This window comes from Tenrec ecaudatus, chromosome 14 (assembly GCF_050624435.1).
Source record: "Tenrec ecaudatus isolate mTenEca1 chromosome 14, mTenEca1.hap1, whole genome shotgun sequence".
Lineage (NCBI taxonomy): Eukaryota > Metazoa > Chordata > Mammalia > Afrosoricida > Tenrecidae > Tenrec > Tenrec ecaudatus.
Genome location: NC_134543.1, coordinates 23,344,700 through 23,372,170, shown reverse-complemented (window position 1 = coordinate 23,372,170; position 27,471 = coordinate 23,344,700). Strand labels below are relative to the sequence as shown.

Below are 27,471 nucleotides of genomic sequence, written 5' to 3'. Positions count from 1 at the left end.
AAGGTTTTTTGTTTTGTTTTGGTTTGGTTTGGTTTTCTGAAAAGGGTGCAGTAGGTCAAATAAATTTGGGAATCTCTGCCCTATACAAACAAGGGAGACTCTGTAGAAGAAATGAAATCATTAGCAAGAAGCTTCCAAAGGCTGAAATACCTACCTGGGATTATGTCTAAATGGGGGTATAAATACTGATACAAGGAAAACTATATAACGCTACTGCAGGAAATTAAGAGAAATCTACAAAGGGGGGATTACAGTCCATGCTAACGGTTTGAAAGACTTCATATTGTGAAAAGTCCACTACTGCCAGATGTGATATAGAGATGCAATGCAATCCTGATCCCAGTCCCAACACTCTGTAACGAAATGGAGAAGCCAACCTTCAATGGAAAGGAAAAAGGGCCCGTAAGGCTAGAGTTATGTTGGAGATGACCAACAGAGTAGAGAGGTCTCACACTAAGATGCATACTCAAATGGAGCTTCTGAGAATGAAAGAAAGCAAGGTTCTAAGAAGAAACTAGCTCGTGGCACTAACAGCTCACCTGAACAATAACCTTGTCTAACCCGAAGCGAGAAAAACTAGAAAGTATCAGCTATGACTTCCAGAGGTCCTGACCAGGGCCACAAGTGGAGAACTAGGTACAATGTGAGAAACATACAGAACAAAAGCCAAATTCCTTGGTGGGGGGAGGGGGGGCATACCTAATGCAGTGAAAGAGATTAGAGGAACCCCAGAGACTACTGTCCTAAAATACTCTGGAAATGAAGCTATTTCTGCAGGTCACCCCGAAGCCAAACAATTGATTGGCTTATCAAATAAACAGTATCACCCATGAGGAATGTGCTTCCTTAAACAATTAACTGTGAGTCCCAATGGTCTATAGGCGCCCCAAACCAAAGATGAGACAGAAAGCTAGATCAGTGGAAACAGAGAACAGATGGAAATAATGAGAGTGCTGACACATTGTAGACGGGATAGCTAATGCAACAGAACGATTTCCATTAAAAATGTTAAGGGAAAATCTATTCACAGTGCAAAGCACAATCAAACATTATTTGTTTTCAAAATGGCATAGCCTTTCATCCAGCTAGCCACTCTCTCAATACTCCCCAATACTAGAAAGATAACATGGCTTGGGGGACCCTGCTTCCACAATACCTAAGACCCACACACGCCAAATTTGCTCTGAGAAGAGAAACCCAAGTATCAAGTAGGAGGTTAGAAGATTAATGCTTAGAGTGCTTCTAAATTTTCTTCTGTAAGAAGCTTTGAAGGAAAAATAAATATATATATATATCTTCTGAAAAAGTATGATACGTGTTCTAGTGTCGTCCGAAATGACCAAAACCCAAGAAAATACACAGTGGGCTGACAAGGGAACAGGCAGGAGAAGAGAGGAGGCAGGACCAAGAGGCCGACGGGCGTAATATGGGTGGATCTGGCGGCTGCAAACTGTGCTAAGTCGTGTGCAGCCAGCTTAGAGGGACAGATCCCATAATAGCCAGTCATCCTTCCCTAGTTTCTTTTCATCAGCACGTTGCCATTACTGGTTCTTTCACAACCTTCCAGAGAACAGTGTTTGCCTTGACCTTGAAAGGAGGAAAAGAAAGAAGAACAAAAAACCAGAGGTAACCATTATGAGAGAAAAAAATAATTAGCGTTGCAAAATGATAAGGAATGAGGACGGGTGTGAATCAAAACCATAGCCTAAGGGCTTCAGCCAGAGCTTGGTAAAATGTTTAACATGTACTCATAAGCAATGAAAAAGAATCACACCCATAAAATCATTTCTTTAAATGATGTGTATCTTGAAAAGGCAAGGTCTCAATAAAACTGCTACCTAATATACCCAAATTTTCCAAATAGGCCAGGACAATGTATCCACCGTTTTACCCTCTGGGATACCCTGGGCCTTACAAGCACCTGGAATAAAGCATTTATTGAGCAGCCGTGGTGATGGGGATTTCTATTTCCCCTACAAAGGTCAGAGCTCCTCAAGGGCATGACCAAGTCTTAGACAACGTTAAACCTGTAATCCTGAGCACAAAACCTGGCATCTAGGAGGCCCATGATATAATGTTGGCTGGTCTGACCACCCAGCATGCAGCATTCATTCATTCATTCATTCACCTACTCTGCTAGGCACTAATTTAGATGCAGAGACATGGAAGTTAGTGAAACAGACTGAGGGCCTACCTTCATAACGCCTATGTTCTAGTCTTGGAGAAAGACAAATGTAGAAAGATAGATAGATGATAGCTAGATAGATAAATAGCTAGATAGCTACATTGATGATAGATAGATGATAGATAGATAGATGATAGATAGATAGATAGATAGATAGATAGATAGATAGATAGATAGATAGACAGACAAAACTAGGTACTAAAAAGTGTGATACAGGGGGAAAAAGGAGGCTGTAAGGATCTAGGAAGTGCAAAGGGAATGCTTTACCATGGAGAATTAGTTTGACCCATCTGAGACAGAGTCCAGAATGGCATGAGGGCAAAAGCTCCATACCTAACAATCCCAAGCTCTAAGAAGAGGACGCGGAAAGGTCCAGTAGCAGGTGAGTGGCTGGGATGTCAAGGGCAGAGGAGATGCCCAGTATCGCGGCATTGGGGAAGAAGAAAGACAGGAAAGAACTAGATGCTGTCTGGTTACCAATACCGAATGCTCTTAAAGAAATCACATTAGAAGGTCCTAAACAAAGAGGGAGAGAATATGGGAGGGGGGGGGAGAATGAAAAATCATTTTTAAATAACAGGTTTATTAGTTGTTTGGAGACTTGTGAAGTCCAAATCTATGTCCCTTAATCATCCTTCAGGTCTAGAAATAAATACACCCCAAGGCTCAATTTTCAGCCAAATGATACACAGGTGTATAAGCACACTGAGAAGTACATATACATTTGAAGAATCAAGCATTTACCCACGAGCAAAGTTCAGAGGACTTAGGAAAGGAAGAGGACTGGTATCAAGAAACAATGAGACAGGAAGATGAGTGACATTACCTTATGGGATTGCAATCAAAGACATCAAAATGTGTATGAACTATTGACTGGAAAACGGATCCACTCTGAAAACCTGCATCCAATTCCCATTTTTTAATGATTCAAGGTATTGAACAGAAATGTAAATTCACTCGAAATGAAATGAGTTGAGAGAGAGCGTATACATAAAACATGCTTTTCTAGCAACTACAGGGAATAAATAAAACTAGATGATCCAAAGGACAAATATAAAGCATTACACATTAGAAAATAATTATAACTGAAAAAGCTAAAAAATATGGTGTAAAAGACAATGAGTATTAGAGGAAAACTATAATTAAAAGAAAGAAGCTTTGGTCAATGTTAGATAAAAATTTAGAGAAACTGTCTTTGGGAGAATTCTGAACAATTTAGAAATACAAAGGCTGAAGAGGACTAGGGACACTACGATCCCTGTGACATAAACTCTCCTATCAATTCTAACTGGTCTCTGATTGCTTTAGTGAGTGTAGAATGATTTTCCACAGACAAACTATTGGAGAGAAAGGAAATTGCAACTCTGAATAGCATGCATGATACAAATCCAAAAGAAAAGTTCCAGAGGTGACTACTCTTCCGGTGGTAAGAAGTTTTCTTAAGGTGCAACACTCAAAGTGCTGGACATTACTTTGCAGCAGTGGGGAGTGCAACACTGTTTCACTCATTTTATACAAGTGGTGCCATCATTTTTTCAATTATAGCTTTTGTGCCAAGACACATTCAGGAAGCCCCAAGAACTAAAGGTCTAGTTGTAATGTTCTGCCACCAATCCTGTTTTCTCTGACCACCCATGTCCTTTCCAATGCTATAGATTTCAGCAGACCCTTGGATGGATGCCTTTACGACCTCGTGATGATGGTCTCCCTCAACCGGAAGATGATAAGTCTCTGAAGTTGTCCTGTCCTAGCCCCATTTAAAACACAATCTATGTTTTCTTTAAGAAAAGACGGAGACTGATGGCATCTAACACGATGGTCTTGGCCACCCTTCCTAATTTGGAAGTGAACTCATTCCAGTGTTACAATAATCCACTATTTGAGATCAAAGGGCAGTGTTTACTCACAAAGTTCAGAGGGTTAGGGAAGATGGAGGGATGGGAACAGAAAGCATAGAGTGGAAGTGGGAGGAGTGATACACTTTGATATATAAATTGAAACAAAATATTTGTGGTATGAATTGTTTAATGTAAAAACTGATGATATGCTCTGCACACCTTCACCTAACTCACAATAAAAATTCTAAAAAGAAGAAAGAACAAGAACTAAGGGTATATCTTTCTAAAGAACATTTTTCACCAAAGTTTAGTCACTTTAACAAGCAAGCTCTGCTGGGCGACAATAGACGGGTTAACACTGACGACTAGTGGTCAAAAGCATAGCAACTCTCCAAGTAGCTGATTTTATTTTTAACTGAATTGAATTGGAGGGAGACAGATGAGGCTGTTTTTTCCCAAATAGAATTGCAGCCACGGAAATCCTATACAGAATCATGAGTCAACATCTACTAAATTGCAATGTCTTTGTGTCTTTGTTACTTCAGAGGAGGAGGGGCAACATTTGAAGTATTTAATACAGACATCTTTATGTGAAAATCCTACATTTAGGATTTTGCCCTTAGAAATGTTCAGGAAATCACAAAAGAAAAATGCTGCCCACAAGTCTCTTTAAAAGTCTTTGTCCATTATCTGTGCTATATCCTTCCCTCTAAAAATAAAGGGGGGTCACAAAGCAATAACATTATAAACCAATCTCAATCAAAAATACAAATAAGAAAAAAATCCTAAATATATCAGCATATTAATTCAGCAATGTATAATAAACAAATGTGTTAGCGGTTCTCAACCTGTTGGTCCATGACCCCTTTGGTTATCAAACGACCCTTGCACAGGGGTCGTCCGATTTATAACAGTAGCAAAATGACAGTGATGAAGTAGCAACGAAAATAATGTTATGGTTGGGGCGTCACCACAACATGAGGAACTGTATGAAAGGGTCACAGCATTAGGAAGGTCGAGAACCACTGGAATATATGAGCAAATAAAATCTTCACAGGAATGCCAAAAGGGCTCTCCATCTATTGATAGAGGCCCTCCTCTTTTACACAGCAGAAGAGAAGTTCTGCAGCAAGAGCATTGGATGAATTTCAAATCAATTCTTTCTATTTCTTTTTTAATTCTCTCTTAGCAATCTGTCGTTGTTGGGTGCTATCAAGTCAACTGTGGTGCACAGTGACGCTCCCAGACAGAGAAGAGCTCACCGCAGGGTTTCCGGGGCTGTAAAAGGAGCTGGCTGAAGCACCTTTCTCCTCCAGAGCAGCTGGCAGGCTTGAACTCCTGACCTTTTGGTTAAGGATTGAACACTTTGTGAACCACATGGTGCAGCTAGGGCTCCTTCCTGACAACCAGGAAACTAATAGGAGGTATCAGTGGAAATCAGGAACAAACATTAGATCTCCCCAGAAATAGAAAAATTAGCAAACAACGCTCATTATCTTAGTTTCCTTTCAGTATCCCATTAGAAGTTCTAGCCACTGAATTCAGAAAATTCCACCCCTTCTACGAAAAGAAAAAAGTACAGGCATTGTAAAGAATAATCATAAGTTGCTTTGAAAATAAGTCTGACAAAAAATGTGCAAGACCTCCTTTATATAGGACATTATAAAACATTGTTGGAAAACAGTTGAAAGGACATCATCTTTAAATAAATCTATATATTTAAAATAATTGCAATCTAAATGCAAGCAGGATTTTCAACTGACCTTGTCAAAGAATTTCCATTATCATTGACCAAGGACAATTCATGAGCTGGCTTTCTACTCCCATTAACATTTACAGTCATGGCAATGGGCCCCTACTCAAGTACTTCCTCAAGACAAGAACACTTTGTTCTAATAATCCAGCACTCTGAGATGCTCAACTTCTCAACACAGAGTGGGTGCATAAGCAAATGTGGTGAAGAAAGCTGATGGTGCCCAGCTATCAAAAGATATAGTGTCTGGGGTCTTAAGGGTTTGAAAATAAACAAGCTGTCATCTAGCTGAGAAACAACAAAGCCCACATGGAAGAAGCACACCAGGCTGGTGATCATGAGGTGTCGATGGGATCTGGCATCAGGCATCAAAGACACAGAACAAATAATCATATCAATGAGAATGAGGTGGAGTGCGGAATGGAGACCCAACACCATTCTGTAAGCAATTGTTAGTCTGGGTACATTAGAGAAACAAATCCATAAAAACTCATATGTATAAGAGAGTTTTATATAAAAGGTAAGTGCACATCTAGAAAACATCCCAACCCAGTGCTGCCCAAACCCACAAGTCCAATAGCAGCCCATATGTCTGACACCAATCCACAAAGTCCTCCATCTCACAAAACACACACAATGATGCCGACTGCAGGAAGAAAGCTGAGTTAGTGAATGTGTAAGCATCTCAGCGTGGGCAGGGGTCTCCATATGGCTGTTCCAGCACCCAGGGCTTCATCGGGGCAGGTCCATGTGGCTTCTCCTCAGGGACGTCCTGCAGGAAGTGAGCCCTGCCAACTAAAGCAGGGAACTGGCCAAGGCAGCTTCACCCTGGTCTGACCATCAGAAAGCAAGAGACCTGAGAACTAGAAAGGCAAGGCTCACAAAACCATTTATCTCTCCACCCTTCAATTAACCCCACATGTGTTTATTGGCCAGATTGGCACAATAAACTTTAACTATCTCAGACATCCCCTTACAGAAGGGTTGTGAGGAGAAGACCGGTTCGTAAGGGTACAGTACAGCACCGATGAAACATACAGCTTTCCTCTGGTTTTTTAATGCTTCCTCCCCACCACTATCATTTTAAGCAAATTCTACCTTAAAAATCTGGCTAGACGAGAGCATGTACATACGTACAGATAAGAGCTGGAAACACAGGGAATATAGGACAGATAAACTCCTTAGAGCCGATATTGAGAGTAACCACACCAGGAGGGGAGGGGGAAGAGAAGGGAAAGAGGAAGGAGATCACAATGACCTATCTATAAACCCCTCCCAGGGAGATGGGCAAGGGAAAAGTGGGTGAAGGGAGAAATCGGACAGTGCAAGACATGAAATAAAGAAATAATTTATCAATTATCAAGAGGAATGAGGAGCTGATACCAAGGGCTCAAGTAGAAAGAAAATACTTTGAAAACGATGATGACAACATATGCACAAATATGCTTGACACAATGGATGGATGGATTGTGATGAGTTGTACGAGCCCCCGATAAAATGACTTCAAATAAAATTCTTTAAAAAGTAAGGATGGAGAGACTTCACTTCACATACTTTAGACGTGCTTTCAGTCTAAGCCAGTCTCTGAAAAAGGATATCATACCTGGTAAAGTAGATGAGTAGCAAAAAAAAAAAAAAGGAAAGCCCCGGACGAGATGCACTGGTACAGTAGCTGCAATGGGCTCGAACATAACAATTTTAAGGATGGTGCTAGACTGGATGGTGTTTAGTTTGGCAGTACATAGGGCAGGTGGGAGGCAGAATTGACTCTACAGTGTACAATAACAATAAAATAGTAATTCAGAAAAGACTATCAGAACAGGGATAAAATGCCAAAGCAACAACAATGAACACAAACATTCCTTACTTATTAACATCATTGGGTTCCTCCCTTATTGACATCAAAGACCAGGTCATTATGTAATGGTATTACCTGAAATTATATGTAAATGGAAGATAAGTGCATCAGATCTGCCAGATTACATTATTGCATAACTGCTAAACCACTGAGAATCATGTCCCAACCAAGCTGCAAGTTGACACACAACCTTAACCATCGAAGTCAGCATTACACACTGCATTCATTACTGTCAGACATATTTCATTAGTGAACAAGATATCTGGCTCAGAGGTGTTGTACTATTGTCATATATGTAAAAATGCCACATAATAGAATAGTCGGTGAGGAGAAGACATAGAGAAGGCAGCTAGCTATCTGGGAACCAAACAGGAGTGGCTGCAGCACCCTACAAAACCTGCTTTGCACTGATGACAGTACAGCCCCGCTCGATGGTCTGAACAACAGAATTGTATGTGAATGGATACATCGGATTGTATAAGACAGGTCAATGAACTGTTCATTTTTAAAAAGGGAACTTAAAAAGAAAGCTTGCTATGACTCATGCCCATGCTTGTTTTAACTCCCACCAATGACGAGGTGGAAGCATGACAATAAGAAAACTCGTCCGTGTTCCCACCCATAAGGCGACCCACGGTCAGAAGCAGGAATGGGCAGGTCTCATGACCACCAAGAAGGACGTGAGGAATGGAACACCTCTAGACTCTGAGATCCTTGTGCTGACAGAGGAGGGCAGCAGAGGTGGCAGTCAAGACCGCAGCCCCAAGAACATGAGACAGAGTGGTGGCCTCCCTGGCCCATAAAATAAGTCAAGCTGAATGCCTTTGAGCAATACAACGTTCTTTGGACAAAGGTGTGCATGGGCGACACCAACAAACAACAACTGTATCTTTCACATCTCTTTCCCGGATCGTACCCTGTCAACTTCTCTGGTAAACGCCATCATCATGCGGATCGTCCATGAGTTCTCTGGGGCCGTTGCACAAGAGTATGGAGAGTGGCAAGGCAGGAACAGCTGGTAGCAGAAGGGGGTAAAGAGGGCTGGAGGATGGACGCATGGCTGGCCTCCGCCTCATCAAAATTGGCTGTGAGCTAGTGAGGAGTTGGATTCTCCTTCCTCTTGTGTAACTGGAGGAGGTCACACCATTTCCTCGGTGACATTAAATCAGAGGCAGAAAACCAATTATTCTAATATGATACTGAGACAACAGCAGAATCATTTGATCTGTAGATAATTTAGATTGCTTCCTGCTTCCATTTCAAAAGTCCTCAGGGAATATACAACTACCCCACTGCCATCGAGTCGATGTCAACTCAGAGCAACCCCACAGGACAGGGTAGAACTGCCCCTGTGCATGTCTAAGACCCTAACTGATGATGAGAGTCCAAAGCCCCATCCTCAGAGCCAGCAGACTGGCAAAAATGCAAAAGAATTACAGCCCCAGCGGTCAGTGAGAATCAGAGTGAAAGGACTGCTGATGGAAATGAGAAGAGTTAAGACCTTTTAGAAAAATAGTCTGAGGACACCTGCTATCAAAGATTCAATCTATGAAAAAGTATTTTTACATAAGCTAAGTAGAGAAATGTTCACACGGTATTGGTGATTGAAAAACAACATAACAAAAAAACATAACAAGGTAGGACTGCAAAAAGTAGATGAAAAACTCCATTATCTTGTCATTTAACTTCTCCAAGGTCTAATATGCATGTGTGTGTGGAGAGAGACAGACAGACATACCCGTTTTATTGCACTTGGCGGATAATGCATTTTTCACAAATTGAAGATTTCTGGCAGTCCTGCATTGAACAAGTCTATCAGCATGGTTTTCCAACATATGTGCTCACTTCCTTCCTCTGGGTCACATTTTGGTAATTCTCACAATAATGTCAAGCATCCATAATACTACTAAACACTTAATAGGCTACAGGATAGCATTGGCATCCGTTTTATATGCACTGGGAAACCAAAATATTTACATGTAAAGGCAACTCTCAGAAACACTGGTAGTCAGTACACACCTACACAGGGAGAGGAAGAGAGACACAGGCATACCTCAGAAACATATTGTCAGTCCAGCTCCAGACTACCGCAATAAAGCAAGTCACACAGACTATTTGGCTTCCCAGTGCATGGAAAAGTATGTTTACATGATACTGTAGTACTCAATGGTTGTCACTGAATTGGCTCTGACACATGATAAGCTTATTATAGCAGAGCAAAACACTGCGCAGTCCTATGCCATATTTATGATCATTGGTAATAAACAGATTGATAGCTAGGTAGGCAGGTAGGTAAGTAGAGATAGGAAGATATCTATCTGAGATACTTTAAAGCACAAAGAAAACATACATATAAGCCAGATTAAAAATACTGATGATCACTTTTTCGGGGAGCCAGGAAATTGACTGAGGGGAGAAAGAAGAAAATAAAATTATTAGATGAAAGACAAATGGATAGACTGATGGCATGAGCAACCTTTAAAGAAGAGAGTTTCTGTTTGCATTTATGATCTGCTATTTATGACTGATATTTATGATATGATCAAAGCATTTAGTTATTTATATATTTTTAATATGTACTACAAATTATATATTACATAATATATACATATATAAGATTTGTATATTTAAAAGATAAGTACATATACCAAATATTAAATGAAAATATTAAACAAGTACATGAGAAATAAAACCAGTTAAACATAGTATCAAAATAACATTAATATAGCCACTAATGCACTTAAAAATTTTTCCATAATTGCACACTGCTCAGAGGAACCCTGGTGGTGTATGGATTATGCATGAGACTGCTAACTGCAAGTTCGACAGTTCAAACCTACCAGCCGCTCTCCTGAAGACAGATAGGGCTTTCTACTCCTATGAAGAGTTACAGTCTCAGAAACACACAGGGGCTGTCCTGTCTTGTCCGATAGGGTCGCTATGAGTCAGAATGAAATCAATGACAGTGACTGTTTTTTGTCTTGGTATACTATACAACCAAGTGCCAGAAATGCAAACTGTACAAAGACAAGCATAATGAAAGGGGACAACATATCAAGAAATAGCAATTAACTGTAATCATGTAGGAACAAATTGAAAAAACAAATTGAAAAAACCTCATAAAATATGTATCACCACAAATGCACAGTGGAAACAAAACAGTCATCTTTGAAAAAAGAAAGAAAAATAGTCAATGGGATTAGGATTGAAAAGAGTATAGTATGGTTCCAAAGCCACGGCCAGCTAAATAGTACAGTATCGGCTTCACCTTGCGAAGAACACGGAGTTGCACAAGGTCGCCTGGCTACACACATCTTCCTACTCACCAGGCTGACCATGGTTGTCCAGTTGGGATTTGAAGTGCTCTGGGCCCTCTGCTGATCTAAGGAGATAATCTTCTCAGTTTTGCAGCTTTTCTGCAATTCCTTTCTCCGCATGGGCAAAACAGAGAAGTGCACCCTGGGGCTTCTTCCCCAGGGATTAGAAACTGCAGCGCAGGCTCGGAGCTTGCCTGGTTCGGCTTTTAAAGCTCTTTATTTACAATGTGAACACTACTGGTGCGGCCCTAAACTAAGGAGGTGGCTAGGAGGGCCAGTGTGAAGGCCCATAAAGGACAGTCATACAACAGACAACAGAAATTCACCACAATGAAAGCAGTTTACCCTACAAAACACATATACATACTATGTTGGGGATCACTAACTCTGATTGCCCCAAAACAGGGCAGTGGCTATGGGAGCAACTAAAGTCTAAGCAGTGTCATGATAAACAGAGAAAAGATTGAACCTGTCAAGGATTTCATTTTTCTTGGATCCACCATCAATGCCCGCTAAAGCAGCAGTCAAGAAATTAAACAATGCATTGCCCGAGGCAGATCTGCTGTAAAAATCCCTCTTTAAATAACAAGCAAATATGTCACTTCAAGAACTAAGCTGTGCCTAAGCCAAGAAACAGTACCTGAATCACCTCATAGGTGTGTGAAAGCCAGGCAATGTATGAAGCCCAAAGAATTGATGTCTTGGAATGACAAAGCTGGTGAAAAAAATTAAATATAGATTGTCAGAAGAGCAAACAAATCTATCTTTGGAGAAGTATATCCAAAATGGTTCACACAATTCCACTATGATTTCATTCTAGTTTTCCATGAAATTTTTGAAGGACCTGTAGTTGAACGAAATTTTGTAAAATGATTCTTCTACCTAAATCTCTGTAACTCCCACCAAGTGATGGTTTTGGACTATGCAAATAAAGGATGTGTAATACTGAAAAAGACCACTGGTCAGTTTTCGTTACCATCCCCTGCTATAAGAAGGAGCCATCTTCGTAGAGAAGAAAGAATCCTAAGGACCGTGGAAGAGCACATTTTAGATCTCTGTTGGAGGAGTGGAGGCTACAGAGACTAGATCAATCACAGACTGTGGCACAGAGACTCAAAGGAACAGCACAGACTCTGTGATACCTTCTCCTTACCTGGCCCAAGGCTACAGAACAGTGGCACAGTGAGACGGGCAGGTTGGCTCTCTGGCCCATGGAGGCAAAGGCCAAGAGACTATGTGCTGGGAGACTGAGAAATGGAGAGAGACGTGGCTGCTGGCTAAGGAGACTAATGACTGCATCTTGACTGTTTGCTGATCCCGGCTTGTGGTAACCTATTAACTTCCGTAGGAAGCCCTTTAATTGTGAGTGTTGTCTGTGAGTTCTGTATGGCCACTGAAACAAATCATCAAACCCAGCATGGATGCAGTGGAGATGCGTGGGAGGAACGGTCAGTGTAAGAATAGGTAAAGAAGGATGGACCATGGAGGTTTGTCTGCCCCCTGCTTTGGGGGAATAGGGAACCAGAAGAGATCAGAGAGGACCCTTCATCGCTGTTTACTGCAGCACCCTCACATACACAAAGCATTTATGTCCTTCCTCTCATGTAATTCTATTAGAGACGAGGACTAGCGTCATCTAAATAGAACAGCTAGTAAAAGCCAAATCAGGAATGTACAAGCTACCGTAGTCAAAAATTAGAAACATTGTCTAGGATTTGATAGTATTTGTGGAACTGCAAGGGAGTTGTGACTTGGGCTCTGATCCCTGAGCCCATCGGGCCTCCCTCCCTCCCTCTTCTAAATGTAAGTAGCCATAAGAAGGTTATTGTCGAGCTGTTACTATGAGTGTTGGCATCGACTCAATGGCACAGAGTTTGGTTTGATTTGGGGAAGGTGTAGCCTAATATTAAGTAAACACTTGGATTTTTGTACCGTGGTCCAGCAAGGTAAGGCTGACAGATGGTTACAGGCACAACAATATTTGATTTTGATTGGTACGAGCTCAGCGTACTAGAGCACGCGCCGCTCTTAGGAAAGAGAAAACAAGGTTGTTCCCAAACAACCAACTCAAAACAAGGCTGTTTAAAATGTGATATACAAGGTCTAACAACCGCACCAGGTTTTAGAAAATCTGACATTCCTAAGCCAGAGGCTCAAAAAAAATGAAGTGGCTTCAGGAGCAAGTCCTTTAACTCAGACCAGGAGAGAAAGAAAAGAGTGAGCAATTCTTCAAGACTATATGCAAGAAGAGTCATTTTTCCTTAACCAATTCACAATGATTCCTTCTGTTTTCAGTTCCAGGGGAGCAGAGGGAACTCCAAGAACCCGAGGACCTCATTACATGATGAACGAGAAGCAAGGTTAGTCAAGACGACAGATTTCTTCTCTGATACTCCTGCAATTCGAAATGAGTTCTCTCAATCACCGGACAACTTTTAAATGACACGATCTTCACTAACGCTGAACTCTACAAGGGGAAGATAGGAGGGTGCTGTGACTACAAGTCTAGTCTCTGCAACCTAACAGACAGAAATAAAATCCAACTCAGATTTATACTTAATTGCCTATAGATTCAATTGCTCATCACAACCAGAAATTTAAAATTATATCAAATACTCTTATCATACAATACAGATATTTCCCTCAAGTATTTTTAATATCAAACAGAAAGTAGTGCTTTTGCCCTTTAACATGACCTTTCCAGAACAGTCTGTGCCACACTTAATTTTAGAGTAGGAAAATGCTTTGGCAAGATCATTCCTTTCCAGTGTCTACTCCACCATTTAATCTAAAACCACCTTTTAAAAGCATATGGAGCACTACCTGAAGTGACAAAATAAGAAATTAAATATTTCTTATCAATAGTGATTCTCTATTGTATTGTTGGAGAATAAATTCCAAATCATAGCTCAAGCTCTTAGTCAAATTGACAATTACAATGCAAATACTCAGGGCCTGGTTTCTCAAGAACAAGGGTGGGAAGCAATCTTCCCTTTCATTGTAATTTGGTGCATTCTGTGAAGAGAGAAGAATGTAAGTACAGAAAATTTCTCTAATTTTCTTTCACAAAAAAAAAGAGCAATTGCCTCTTTGGCTCTATTCTTATGATCACGAGATACAATTTACTTCGAGAAAAAAATGTAAAAAATCAAGGTTGTTGTTTTAAAAGAAAGAAAGAAAGGTAACCCACAAGATATATCTAATTATTCCACAAAGAATCTGCTTCAAAGTTAATTACCAATTAAGAAAGATATACCTCCTTTTGTGTAATAGAGGAAAACAGAATTTTAGAAAACAAAAGCTGGTTTTTCTATCCATTTTCATTCTACATTTTAGCATTACCATTTCTATTCCTGCTTTTGGCAGTCTCTCTTAGTGCATAAAATAAAATTTATGCCAGTTCATAAAGGTTAATGATCTACAAGCACATGAGTACATAAGCTTTAGAGCAAACAATTTCATGAAAAGAGTAATTCCTTTTAATAATTTGGTTTCCTTGTTTCATAATTATTAGATTTGATATTGCACAGGGCTCCTCAAGACCGTATCAACAGCCCTTGGGCATCAAGTTCCTTCCAACTGCCCCATCGTGTTTGTTAGCAGGGCTGCAAGGTTTACAGAAGCAGACTATCACATGTTTCTCCCAAGAACAGCCGCTGGGATCAAATTCGTGACCTTTCAGCTCGCCATACCACTTTCCCACGCCGCTGCCAGGGCTCTCCTATCAATCTGGGCCAAAAAAGGTCAGTCCCTGCGATGGGGTTGACTCGGACTCACAGCTGCCCGAAAGCCAGGGTAGAGCGGTCCCGGGGGGTTTCTACGGCCGTGCACCTTTACAGTGCCAGAAGACCCTACCCTTCGCCCAAGGAACACTGGGGTTTCAAACTGCTGACCTTAGAAATAAAGAGCAAGATAAATAAAGGAAAAGGGAAGACTCTTTCTCATAGAATTACACGTACAAATGTTCCAAAAGAGAAGGAACGATGGAGTTAGGAAAAATGTCATCTGGCTCTACTTATAATAGGAATTGTTCAAGGTAATCCTCAATACTACTAACTAATAAGAAGACGTAGTGGATGAGAAATAGAATAGTTTCAAATCTCAGAGAATCTCCCCATAAAATACTTAATTCATAATATCCCCATAAGCGAATCCGTTCAAAGGAAAAACTAGGAACTCTACAGTGGACAAAGGTGCAGGCCCCAAACACCACAAGTGTTCAGCATCTCCAGCAGTAATGAGACAAATCGACATCACATGCCTGCTGGGAAGAACACATCACCGACTCCTTAGTTTCCTGCCAAAGTCCATAGCCTGAATCCAGGCATAAAAAAATCAACAACTGCAAAACAGCATCACTGTACAAAGTACCTGACCACTATTCCTCACAGTTATCAAGGTCACGAATGACAGAGAAGCCATCTGAAGAACTACTCCAAATTAAAGGAGACGAAAGAAGCAGGACAGCCAGATACTCTGCTTGGCCTATATTGTCCCCTGGGCCACTAAAGAGCATTAGTGGTGAAATTGGAGTAGATTCCATCATATTATTGTACGGATGGTACTTCCCTGATTTTGGTCATTATATTGTGATTATGGAAGAGGATGATGGTTTGGGGCAACACCGACCAAATTATTGAGAAGCAGAAGTACTTATAGACATAATGTGTTCAGCTTACATTCAGAAAACAAAATTACATCTATATGGAGAGAGACAAAAAGAAGGATAAATACTGCAAACTGTGAGTGGGGAAGGCACGTAGGTGAGTGATTATATGCACAGAAATTCCATGTTCTAAGGTTTCCACTGAAATTTCAGAATTGAAAGCATATTTCAAAGGTTCTAACCACCCACCATTTTGAACTGGCACGATGATCATCTAGTAGAGAGATTGGAACACTCTTCCTACGAAGGCCCAGAGTTGACCTTCCAAGCATTGTGGGCTGTACAACATCTTTCTCAAGTTCTCCTGGGATGTGGTAGCATGAGAGCAGACAGTGTCTAAGTGACTGGGTGTGGCTGTATTCCAATGGAATTTTATTTACAAAAAGTAAGTACCAGTCGGCTTTACCCCGGGGGCCATTCTAGTTCCTGGTTCTAGTTCGTACTCAGGAAAAGTGATCTGAACAGTTGTATTCTGGGTCAACTTGCTCTGAGCCCACCCGAAGCACTAGGTGTGTTACCGTCTTTAATTCATTTATCCTCACACCAGTCTGCAGAGGCTGACACTGTGGTTGTGACTAATGAGCAAACTGGGGCTTAGTGTAAGAAACTGTAGACTCTGGGTCTGAAACCAAGAAAGTCCATAGAGAGGATTACAGCCAATCCGCTGGCCTTCCCCTGTGTTAAATTATACTGTTGCAGGTAAAAACAGGTTCCACGCTGTTTAAAGAACTCCACAACACTGAGTGGCCCTCCAAGGAGGGGATTTTCACAAACCTCCTGCAGCTGCAAGGACATCAGGCCCAGCTGGTCCTGCCGTTTTTCCACCAGCTCCCTCTCGGTGCGCATCTCTCTTTCGATTTCCTGAAGCCGCCGCTCGACCCGGTCTGAAACCTTAACGTGAATACACAGGAGGGTCATTATCAAGCTGCTGGTAAGCAAGAATAAACTTGACTTGGAGGATATTGTACCCCCACATGTGCTACTGCCGGAATCAGAGAAGACCGACTTGCTTGTCATAAGGGCATGCTCTGAAAGATGGGGAGAAGACGAGGCTTTCCACTCCCCAAAGGGCTAGAGTCTCGGAAACTGCTCATAGGGGCAGTTCGACCCTGTCCTACAGGCTCGCTATGAGTCGGAATGAAGTGGATGAGGGTGAGATTAAAGCACTTAACTAACACACACACACACACACACACACACAAACAAACAAAAAAAAAACACCCTGGAATTCACAAAAGAAAGCAATAGTCTCCAAGTAATCCAAATCTAGAAACCAACAACTGCCTCAAATTTTTCATAGTCTAATATAATAATTCCCTGGGGCATGGTTGGTGAATAGATTTATTGGATGGGGTAAGATAAGGCAAAACACAATAATAATATATAATAGCAATAAGGGGTCCTGGGGGTAATGTGGAGTCAGGAGATAAAAGGGAGCTGGTATCAAGGAGTTCATGAAGAAAATGTTTGGAAACTGATGGTGGCAGCAACTGTACGATTATGCTTGACCTAATAGAATTAGGGATTGTTAGGATGTCTGTACAAGCTCTCTATAAAAGGATTGATTTTAAAAAATTTTAAGTAATACATTAGAAAGGAGCGCCCTCTGGTGACTTACAAGGAAAATAGCAATTTTGCTGAAGGACTCTATTCTCAGATTAATGATAAACTGTCTATTTCGTTGGTTTTCCTTTTAATTATCCACGAGCATGACCTGCCTAGAACGGCCTTGAGGTTTACATGCAGCGAATAATTAAGAGGTGTCTCCATTAGCTTGTCAATCTTTTCCACTGGGATCTGCTAAAAATAAACCAGCTGTGAGAGATCACAGCCTAAAGTCAAACCAATTTACCTGGCACTCTCTAAAACAAATATAAGAGAAAGTTTGCCTCTAATGAAAAACTTCTCTACTAAAAGTTCTGTCAATTCACACATATTCCACTTGGACCATTATAATAGTCTTCTAAATAAAAAGTACACAACTTGATATGCACGCACAGGGTGCAGGTAAGATAGAATATGCACATTACAGAAACAATAAATATACTCCTGTTATAATAGCTCTTTTGTCCCCAATTCTACATTTGATAGAGAATGGGGGAAAGTCCCAGTTTAGGGTTTTATTGGGGTGATACAACTCTAAAAAGCAACAAACAGAGCCATCCAGTCCACGCCCACACACAGCAGTCCTCTAGGACAGAGTAGAAATGCCCCTGTGTGTTTCCAAGACTGGTTGTGGAAGTTAGGAAGCCATATGTCTCTCCCACAAAGAAATTCCTGGATTCAAACTGGTGGCCTTGTGCAGTCCATCGTGCAACACACTACGCCTCCAACGCTCTTATCTGCACAACAGACACGTTCTAAAAATTGGATTATAATGACGGATGCCGAAAATTTATGAAAAATCTTTATATACTTAAACCAGCTGCTTTTTATGGTAAAACTATACCTTTAAAAACTTTTCTCCCAGGAGATGGGTCAATTAGGGTGTGAGGTAGTACCAATGAAGAACACAGCTTTCCCCCAGATCCTGGATGCTTCCTCCCCTCAACTACCATGATCCGAATTCTACCTTGCAGGGCTGGATAGGGCAGAGGTTGTACACTGGTACATATGAGGGCTAGAGGCACAGGGAATCCAGGGTGGATGATACCTTCAGGACCAAGGGTGTGAGAGGCGATGCTGGGAGAGTGGAGGGCGAGTGGGTTGGAAAGGGGGAACTGATTACAAGGATCCACATGTGACCTCCTCCCTGGGAGAGGGACGGCAGGGAAGGGGGGGAAGGGAGATTCCGAATAGGGCAAGATATGACAAAATAACGATGTATAAATTACCAAGGGCACATGAGGGAGGGAGGAGCAGGGAGGGAGGGAAAAAAAAAGAGGACCTAATGCAAAGGGCTTAAGTGGAGAGCAAATGCTTTCAGAATGATTGGGGCGGGGAATGTATGGATGTGCTTTATACAATTGATGTATGTATATGTATGGACTGTGATAAGAGTTGTATGAGCCCCTAATAAATTGTTTTAAAAAAAACAAACATTTATGCCCAGGAAACCTCTGGCAAAAACATATTTATTTGAGCAATAAAAGACAAAAAATAATTAAAATTAGCAGTTCATACTCAGTTATAATGCCTATGATTCCTACATATACAACTTCTAGTATTAAAATGCCACTTATTTTGATATTCAAATTGTTACACTAGAAACTCTAAATACTCTTCAGCATCATGCACATAATTTATCCTAAAATTAATCCTAATATTCTAGTAATCAACTTATTATTCCATCTGAAATGAATATACTTCTCGCTATGGCAGAAAACAAAATAGCTAATACAAAAAGAATGTTAATTTAGTCAATGGTTTAAAAAATGAAATTACTTTTGTTCACTCTGAGTATGAAAGGTAATAAAGAGCAGTGACTGGCAAAAAATGATATAGAATTAAAAAGGATCTGCCCGTCCAGAGAAAGACACCATTTTATATTATGTTGTACAATTCAGATATTTTTCTCTTTTTTTCAATGTTTTATTAGGGGCTCATACAACTAGTATCACAATCCATACATACATCAATTGTGTAAAGCACATCTGTACATTCATTGCCCTCATCATTTTCAAAATCTCCACTTAAGCCCTTGGCATCAGGTCCTTTTTTTTTCCCCCTCCTTCCCCGCTCCCCACTCCCTCATAAGCCCTTGATAATTTATCAATTATTTTGTCATATCTTGCCCTGTCCGACATTTCCCTTCACCCCTTTTCTGTTGTCCGTCCCCCAAGGAGGAGGTCACATGTAGATCCTTGTAATAGGTTCCCTCTTTCCAACCCACTCACCCTCTACCCTCCCAGTATTGCCACTCACACCCCTGGTCCTGAAGGTATCATCCGCCCTGGATTCCCTGTGCCTCCAGCTCCTATCTGCACCAGTGTACTTCCTCTGCTCTATCCAGACTTGCAAGGTAGAATTCAGGTCATGATAGTGGGCGGAGGAGGGAAGCATTTAGGAAGTAGAGGAAAGCTGTATTCTTCATCGGTGCAACATCGCACTCTGACTGACTCATCTCCTCCCCTAGACCCCTCTGCAAGGGGATCTCCAGTGGCCGACAAATGGGCTTTGGGTCTCCACTCTGCACTTACCCCTTCATTCACGATGGTAAGATTTTTTGTTCTGATGATGTCTTATACCTGATCCCTTCGACACCTCGTGATCGCACAGGCTGGGGTGCTTCTTCCATGTGGGCTTTGTTGCTTCTGAGCTAGATGGCCACTTGTTTACCTTCAAGCCTTTAAGACCCCAGACGCTATCTCTTTTGATAGCCGGGCACCATCAGCTTTCTTCACATTTGCTTACTCACCCACTTTGTCTTCAGCGGTTGTCGGGAGGGTGAGCATCATAGAATGTCAATTTAATAGAAGAAAGTATTCTTACATTGAGGGAGTACTTGAGTAGAGGCCCAATGTCCTTCTGCCACCTTAATACTAAACCTATAAATATAGGCACATAGATCTATTTCCCCATTCTCATATATTTGCATATGTACATGTCTTTGTCTAGACCTCTATAAATGCTCTTTGCCTCCCAGCTCTTTCCTCTATTTCCCTTGACTTTCCTCCTGTCCCACTATCATTCTCTGTCCCCACCTGGGTTTCAGCAATACCTCTTTGTTGCATTACCCTTGATCATGCCCTACCAGGTCTGCTACTCCCACCTCACCACCAATTTGAATCACTTGTTGTTCCATTGTCCCTGGGTTTATTAACACCACTTCCTTACCCCCACCCCATCCCATTTCCCCCCCGAACTGTCGGTCCCGTTGTTTTTCCTCTAGCTTGTTCATCCAGCCTATCCTATTTAGACAGACCTGCAGAGATAACAGCATGCACAAAAACAAGACAGAGCAAAACCAAGCAATAGTATACAACAAAACAACAACAACAAATCACTGACAAAGAACAAAACACAACAAGAAAGAAAAGCTTGTAGTTAGTTCAAGGATCGTTCGTTGGACTTTAGGAGTGTTTTCCAGTCCAGTCTGTTGGGGCACCATGCCCTGGCCCCAAAGTCCACCTTCAGCATTCCCTGGGGACCTTGTCGCGCCATTCCCTTGCTGTTCCACTACACTCCCCCAGTGCTTTGCCTCGATGTGGTGGGTTCAGGTCGGGCGCAATTCCCACACTGTGTCTCCAGTGCTGTCCCTCGCTGGGCCATGGTCAGTGAGGGACGTCATGTCTCATAGTGGAGCTGACCATGTGGTCCTCTCTGTGGACTGGCTGCTCTAATTGAGGTCATCGTCCTCAGGGCATGGTGGGCCAGGATGTGCTCCACTCTCTCCTACTCCCCCTTCCACTTCAGATATTTTCTATGCAGGCTTGTCTGCATGACATTTCTCTAACAAAATCATATGTTATATAGTATTTTTTTCTATTTTGGGCAGTTCAAAAATGTATCATGAACCACCTCCTATGACAACAAGTTAATCGATAACATTGATCTTAACATTTGCATAGTTTTCGGAAGTTTTTTTAGGTAATTCCATATTAAGGAACTTTGGTGGTGGTGGTGCTGAATAGGTGTTGGACTGCAAACCTCCAAGCCACTCATTCAAACCCAGCAGCCACTGCACAGCAGAAAGATGAAGCTGCCCGCTCACATAAAGCACTGCAGCCTAGGAAACCCCACCCAGGGGTTCTCTGACCAGAATTGACTCAATAGCAGTGGATGCCTACTCTGAATGCTTAGGGAGATAATAAGGAAATTTTAGCTACATAATATTTGTTGTGTTTTGTTTCTTTTAATTTCATACTGACTACTGGGATAACAATTATCTTTCTATTCTTATTATTATGCGCTGTGACAAACCCTCCAATATAAAACCATATTTCCAAACTCAAGGTAAAATCCCTGAAGTGAGATTATTGAATCAATCAGTTTTACCAATTTATAGATTTTTATCCAATTCATCTAAGAAGAAAATGCAGAACATCAATTAAGCTGATCAGAAATCACACAACTCGTTAGAGAAAAACACCGGTTGCCATTTTCAGAGGACCCTACATCCAGGCCAGTTTTCATGCATCCACCGCCGAAGCATGCAAGGAGCACTAACTTGTTGCAGTTACTGTACTAGGGAGAAGTTAGGGAACAGTAATCCACAGCTACATTCACGAGCTCTAGCCTCCAAAAGTTAACTGTTTTCGAAGACTGACAGTGAACAGGGAGCTAGAACTTCTATAGTCACTCTGCTGAACGACTTCGGTAGTTCAGGAAAGGAGGCAGTGATTGCAATTAGCATGCTATCAAAATGAAAGCAGCTTAAACAAATGCTGAAACCACATCTAAATTAATTCAACAGAAACTACGCTACCATCTTGCTTAATACATGTTATGACACAACTGCTGTTTGTAGAGTTTTTGTTCACTGTGACTTTTTCACTTTTGATAGGAGTGTGTGTGTGTGTGTGTGTGTGTGTGTGTGTGTGTGTGTGTGTGTGTAGCGGATTCTGGCATGGTTCCCAATGACCCTGAGTTTCCTGGTAAACATGTACTGTGTCATCTCCTCCCCTTGAGTTAGCAGCTGGATCTAATGACTTGCTTCCTAGGAAGAGAACACAGTAAATCTGATGCCATGCAACTACAGTTGCTGGTTACCAAAACCTGAGTTGTGTGTGGCTCGCCTTCCCTCTCTCTCCTGGGCTCTCCCAAAGCAGGCTGCCAGACTGTGGATACTCCGTGGAGAAGCACTCACAGGAAGAGAATAAAGAGACCTCTGGCCAACAGGCAATGAAGAACTGATGCTTCAGTCCATGGCTGTATAAGGAACTGAGTCCTGTCCAAGCCAGGAGAGTGAGCAAGCCATGAGATGACCAGGGTGGCAAAAGTTGAAGTCCACGCTACCTTGGAGAGCACTGCCTGGAGCACCGCATGGACCCCTGGACACCCCTATAACTGGGTTTTTCCACGATAGAGAATTAACAATTGCAGTATATACTCGTGCATAAGCTGAGTTTCTCAGCACATTTTTAATACAGTTTTTGTGGTAAAGTTAGGTGCCTTGGCTGATATCTGGGTCGGCTTATACTCAAGTATATACGGTATATATTTTTAAGATAAACTATGATTTGAATTTTCTGTCATGTACAGCTGAAACTGATGTGACACAGACAGTCCTGCATGAACTTCAAAATTGTCTAATACAGCCATCTAAATATGAAAAACCAAAATACCCTTGCTGTTTTAGTGAAGTCTGAAAAAAAGCTACAAATAAAATGATGAGATATGATAGGTAAAAGTGCTCAAAAAATTACAGATACAAAAACTACATGATTGAAACTGAGTGAGTAACTGCTGAATATATTTAATGAGTTTCACAGTGGTAAAATTGTAGTCATCCTGTAAGGTTACCGAAGTATCCATGCAGTCTCGATTATACAATCAATGCACTCAGAATATTTCCCTTTTTCTAGTGCTAACCCACTGTCAGCTCAATAGACAAGGTCATGATAAATGGAGAAAAGAATGAGGCATCCAGGTTGGAGAAAGGAGGTTCATCAGAAAATGATGATATGCCGATGATTCAATCTTGCATGTATACAATTTCCCCATGACAGAAGAACTGGGAGCAAAAAAAGTTCATGAAGCGCGAGGGCTGCAGTGTTCAGTACGAACACAGCAAAATGTAAAGGAAGCAAAAAATCTTCACCACTAGACTAATGGGCAAAACCATGATAAATGGAAAAAAGACGGACATTGTCAAGAATTTCAGTGTACTTGAATCCAATCCACATTCATGAAAGCCAGTCCAGAAATCAAGGGTATATTGTGCTGGGGCAACCTCCTGCCTAGGATCTCTGTACCGTGAGACAGAGCAGCGGTGTCATTTTGAGGAGTTAGTGTGTGCCTGATCCAAGCCATCCAATTGTCTCATATGCATATGAAAGTTGAACAAGGAATAAGGAAGACCAGAGAAGAACTGATGCTGTTGAACTATCGTGTTAGTGAAGATGTTTGAAAGTACCGCGGCCGCCAGAAGAGCAAGTCTGTTCGAGAGCAAGTACAGCAACAATGCTCCTTAGCCACGAAGCCCACATGCAAGAGGCACATCAGCCTGAGCGATCACGAGGTGTCGGAGGGATCAGGGATCAGGCATCATCAGAACAAAAAATCAAATCATTGTGAATGAGGGGGAGTGCAGAGTGGGGACCCAAGACCCATCTGTAGGCAATTAGACATTCCCTTACAGGGAGGGTCATGGGGAGGAGACGAGCCAGTCAGGGTGCAGTGTAGCAATGATGAAACATACAACTTTCCTCTAGTTCCTCAATTCTTCCACTACCCCCATTATCATGATCCCAATTCTACCTTACATATCCAGGTAGATCAACAGATGTACACTGGCACAGACAGGAACTGGAAACACAGGGAATCCAGCACAGATGATCCCTTCAGGACCAGTGGTGAGAGTGGCAAAACCGGGAGGTTGGAGGGAAGGTGGGATCGAAAGGGGGAACCGATCACAAGGACCTACATATAACCTCTCCCTCAGGGATGGACAACTGAAAAGTGGGTGAAGGAGACATCGGACAGTGTAAGAAATGACAAAATAATAACAATTTATAAATTATCAAGGGTTCATGAGGGAGGTGGGAGCGGGGAAGGGAGGTAATGAGGAACTGATACCAAGAGCTCAAGTAAAAAGCAAATGTTTTGAGAATGAGGGCAACAAATATACAAATGTGCCTGACACAAGGGATGGATATATGAGTTGTGATAAGAGTTGTATCAGCCCCCAATAAAATGATTTTTAAAAAAGAAGTGAGGATGGCAAGATTTCAAATCATTAGAGCTTTGGACATTTAGCAGGAGACACCAGTCCCCAGAGAAGGAGATCATGCTGGGTAACATGAGGATCCGCGAAAAAGAGGGGGCTCCTCAGGGAGATGGATTGACACAGTGGCTGCAAAAATGGATTCAAACCTAGCAATAATTGTGGGCCTGACACAGGACCGGGTAGCATTTCACTCTGTTCCACATGCAGTTCAGGTCCTGGCGTTGCTATGAGAGGTACGGGACTTGATAGCATCTAAAAACAGCAGCAACATACTGTCACGCAAGTACAACTCAGTCAGCAATAACCAAGGACCTAAAATACATCTCTCGTTTTCTTTCTTCATTCTCGTTTACAGTATTTTCTAGGTCCTAGTTCTGTATTACATAGGGTCCTATCTAGGCTTCTTCAAAAAGGCTAGATATACATCAGTTTAAATAAGGTAAAGTTGATTTCTCTCTCCTATTACAGTCCAGAAGAAAGTGCAGCTTGGCAGGGGACTCTTCTCCCCAAGTCAGACAGAATTAAAGGGTCATTTCACCCACTGCTCGGCCATCCCTGGGAGAAGGCCACATGAGGATTTCAACCTTCAGAAAAGAGGAGTGGGAACATCCTGCTTAGTGCCCTTGTCGTTAAGAAAATAACTGGAAAGTTGCAATACATCATTTTACTCTAAATTTAGTCACATGGTCACACCTCTCTACATATGGAGGCTGGGAAATGTCATCCTTACCTGAGTAAACATGTAACCAGAAAAGCTTCAGTGGCGGAGAGGAGTTTGAATGAGTGGCTCTGAGACTAAATGAAGTGAATGGATGCATGCCGCAGGGCAGCTAGAACTAGGTTAGTAGCTTTAATACAAACCTCCATGATAGAGTAAGCCTCCTTTGATACTTTTGGGGTAAAGGTGAAATAAATGTTAATTTCCAGATGACATTAAAAGAGAAAATAAAAATACTACGTTATAAAACTGAGCAATACCCATATCTTTAACCCTGAAAGTCCACGTTCAGAAATGTATCCTATCAGCAGCCCAGGGAGAGGGCGTGGTACTGTGGACAGAAGTAAATGAAAGTGAGCAAAATTTCAGAAGAAAAAACAAAAATGACATTAGTCTCAGAATAAGGATCAGTTCAAAGGATGTATTCATTTAATACTTTCTTACTCTTTTTCTATTTCTTGTATCTAAGAAAAATATTAGCAATGTCATCTAATACTAAGCAATTATATTTATCATAGTCCCCTATTAGATTTGCTTCTGAGATATCAGAAAGCCTTAAATCTCTGTGTTAATTATGAAAATACAAAATGACAAAGATAATCTTTAGGAAAGCTTTAACATTAGCATTTAATGAGGGGAGGATAAACAAAAGCAAAAACATTGTCTGGGGATCTGCATCCTGGTTTTCCAATATGTTGATTTTGAAGCTCTTTAACAAGACCTGTAGGTTGACTTCCATCTGAATGCATGTGTATTGTATACCCTCCTACTGTCACCAATACTCTGTTACCACAAACGCAGTATTGACAAGTCCTCAGGTTCTATTAATGACCAACCATTGAAGAAAGAGTTGAAAATTAAAATAAAATAAACTTTTCCTCAATGCCTAATCAAAGTTAATAATAGACTCATATCACATTAAACTGGGTCAAATCTAGACAACTAATGAATGCAAATCCACCATGAGATGTGAAGCCCATGTACTATTGATTGCGTCTGTCATTGATAAGTGTTAATAAAAAATATTTTACTTTCATTTTAACAGCATTGCTATACATATTAACAATCCCTGTCCAATAGACAGTTCGAAATATAAAACAAGTAAACAAATCTATGATTCAAAAAAGATTAACAAATCAGATCTTAGCATATGTGATAACAGTCAAAACTTTTTAAATAATGCATGACAAATTTGATATACAATGGTCACCAGTGGAACATGCAATTCATGTATTTGATATGAAAGGGCTTTAAAGAGTTCATAGAAAAATTCCGTGATCTTGTCATCCCATCTTTCCACGAAGTTTTTGAAGCCGTTTTGTGTATGTAACATACATTATATATTTGTACAATACCTAAAAGTTTCCCAGTGAATGTGTGCCACTTTGGAATTTTATTTTAAACTTAAATCTGGAGGGGAAACAGCTGCAGGCTACAAGAAGCTTACCACTCAAATAACAAACTGCAGCTTCTCTGACAGGATGCTATCATGAATTCACAAATACAACACAATATGTCAAGCAGTTATAAGATGTAAATGTTGACTTCAATTGGAATAAGTGAGTCACAAAATCTATATTAAGTTTTGTACAATTGGAAGAAAACATCATGAGACTTTCCAAAATTCAACAATATTATTTTTAACTTTTGCCTTAGAAGATCATTTCTTAATCAAGAGTGCATATGTCCTCTGCGTAGTAGTTATGAGACAACCTTACACTGAAGGTAAACTATAGGCAAACTATAGAAAACACAAAACAACCTATAATAACAATTTGGTATGAACAACAAGAAAATGGACAATTGAGCAAAATGTACAGGTGAGCTATCAACAATGCTCTGGGGTTCCCCAAAATCTAAGACTTTTTCCTGTTGAGATGAGTGCACTAGGGGGCAGCCGAGCTGGAAAGACTGGTGCGTTGGAAAAGCCAGTGAACACCAATGAGATGCGCCAGCCATTCGCACCACTGCCGCTTTATCGATGTGGGAGACTTCTCGATGCATGGCAGTGATCATATGAAAGACCTTGGGCTTCTTTTGAATTTACCTGATAACGGTAAGCTCAGTGGTTACACTTCAAACCCAGAGTAAAACTTCCAAATATAGCTAGCTAATACTTGCCAATTTCATTTGCAATGGGAAGGAGGCATAAAAAAGAAATGCCAACTCTGTTTATGAGTATTCTCTTGACACACGTGAAAGTTGAAACCAAAAGCGCAATGTGTACTAAGCTTATATCGCTCCAAAAGCCTAAGAGCTTCCGCACACAATCTCAAAGTACAACATTCATAAAATGTCTACTATAT

General features: G+C 41.1%; 1 protein-coding gene across 2 annotated transcripts in view; it reads right to left on the bottom strand.

Annotated features, from left to right (window-relative positions):
• CEP128 (centrosomal protein 128) overlaps positions 1 to 27,471 on the bottom strand; it is a 472,711-nt gene that overhangs the window by 373,333 nt on the left and 71,907 nt on the right. Inside the window, exon 8 of one of the 2 annotated variants that reach the window (XM_075531496.1) lies at positions 16,392 to 16,508. The exons of the other annotated variant lie outside the window; for it this stretch is intronic. Within the exon in view, the coding sequence (XP_075387611.1) occupies positions 16,392 to 16,508 (117 nt within the window). The remainder of the gene's footprint in view (positions 1 to 16,391; positions 16,509 to 27,471) is intronic. 2 annotated transcript variants of the gene reach the window in all.